The following is a 259-nucleotide window of genomic DNA, read 5'->3' as shown; positions in this document are numbered from 1 at the left end:
TGAGGGTGGGAGCGGGGACGGGGGCACCTCAGGTCCCCACAGGAAGGTGTGCGTAGTGGGGCGATTCACTCCGGGTCTGAAGTACCGTTTCCAGGGGGGAAACCTCCCTCCTCTTCGGTGCCTGACAAACATCTCCTCACACCACGGAGCCTTCCCCGCTCACATCCCCCTCGCTGCGGGGAGAAAAGCTCCGGCTACCTTCTCCCCCCCGCCCTGGAGAGACAGGGCCGGACGGGAGAACGGGGGGGCTGCGCGGGGC

At 67.6% G+C, this 259-nt stretch overlaps 1 protein-coding gene across 1 annotated transcript in view; it reads right to left on the bottom strand.

The window, feature by feature from the left end:
• The window catches only part of UBE2G1 (ubiquitin conjugating enzyme E2 G1), a 29,694-nt gene that overhangs the window by 28,588 nt on the left and 847 nt on the right, over positions 1-259 (bottom strand). The window contains exon 2 of the mRNA XM_019471297.1: positions 86-173. Within this exon, the coding sequence (XP_019326842.1) occupies positions 86-173 (88 nt within the window). The remainder of the gene's footprint in view (positions 1-85; positions 174-259) is intronic.

Source organism: Aptenodytes forsteri, unplaced genomic scaffold, assembly GCF_000699145.1.
Source record: "Aptenodytes forsteri isolate BGI_AS27 unplaced genomic scaffold, ASM69914v1 Scaffold209, whole genome shotgun sequence".
Taxonomy (NCBI): Eukaryota; Metazoa; Chordata; class Aves; order Sphenisciformes; family Spheniscidae; genus Aptenodytes; species Aptenodytes forsteri.
Note: the sequence above shows the minus strand (reverse complement) of the source record. Positions and strands in the feature narration are given on the sequence as shown.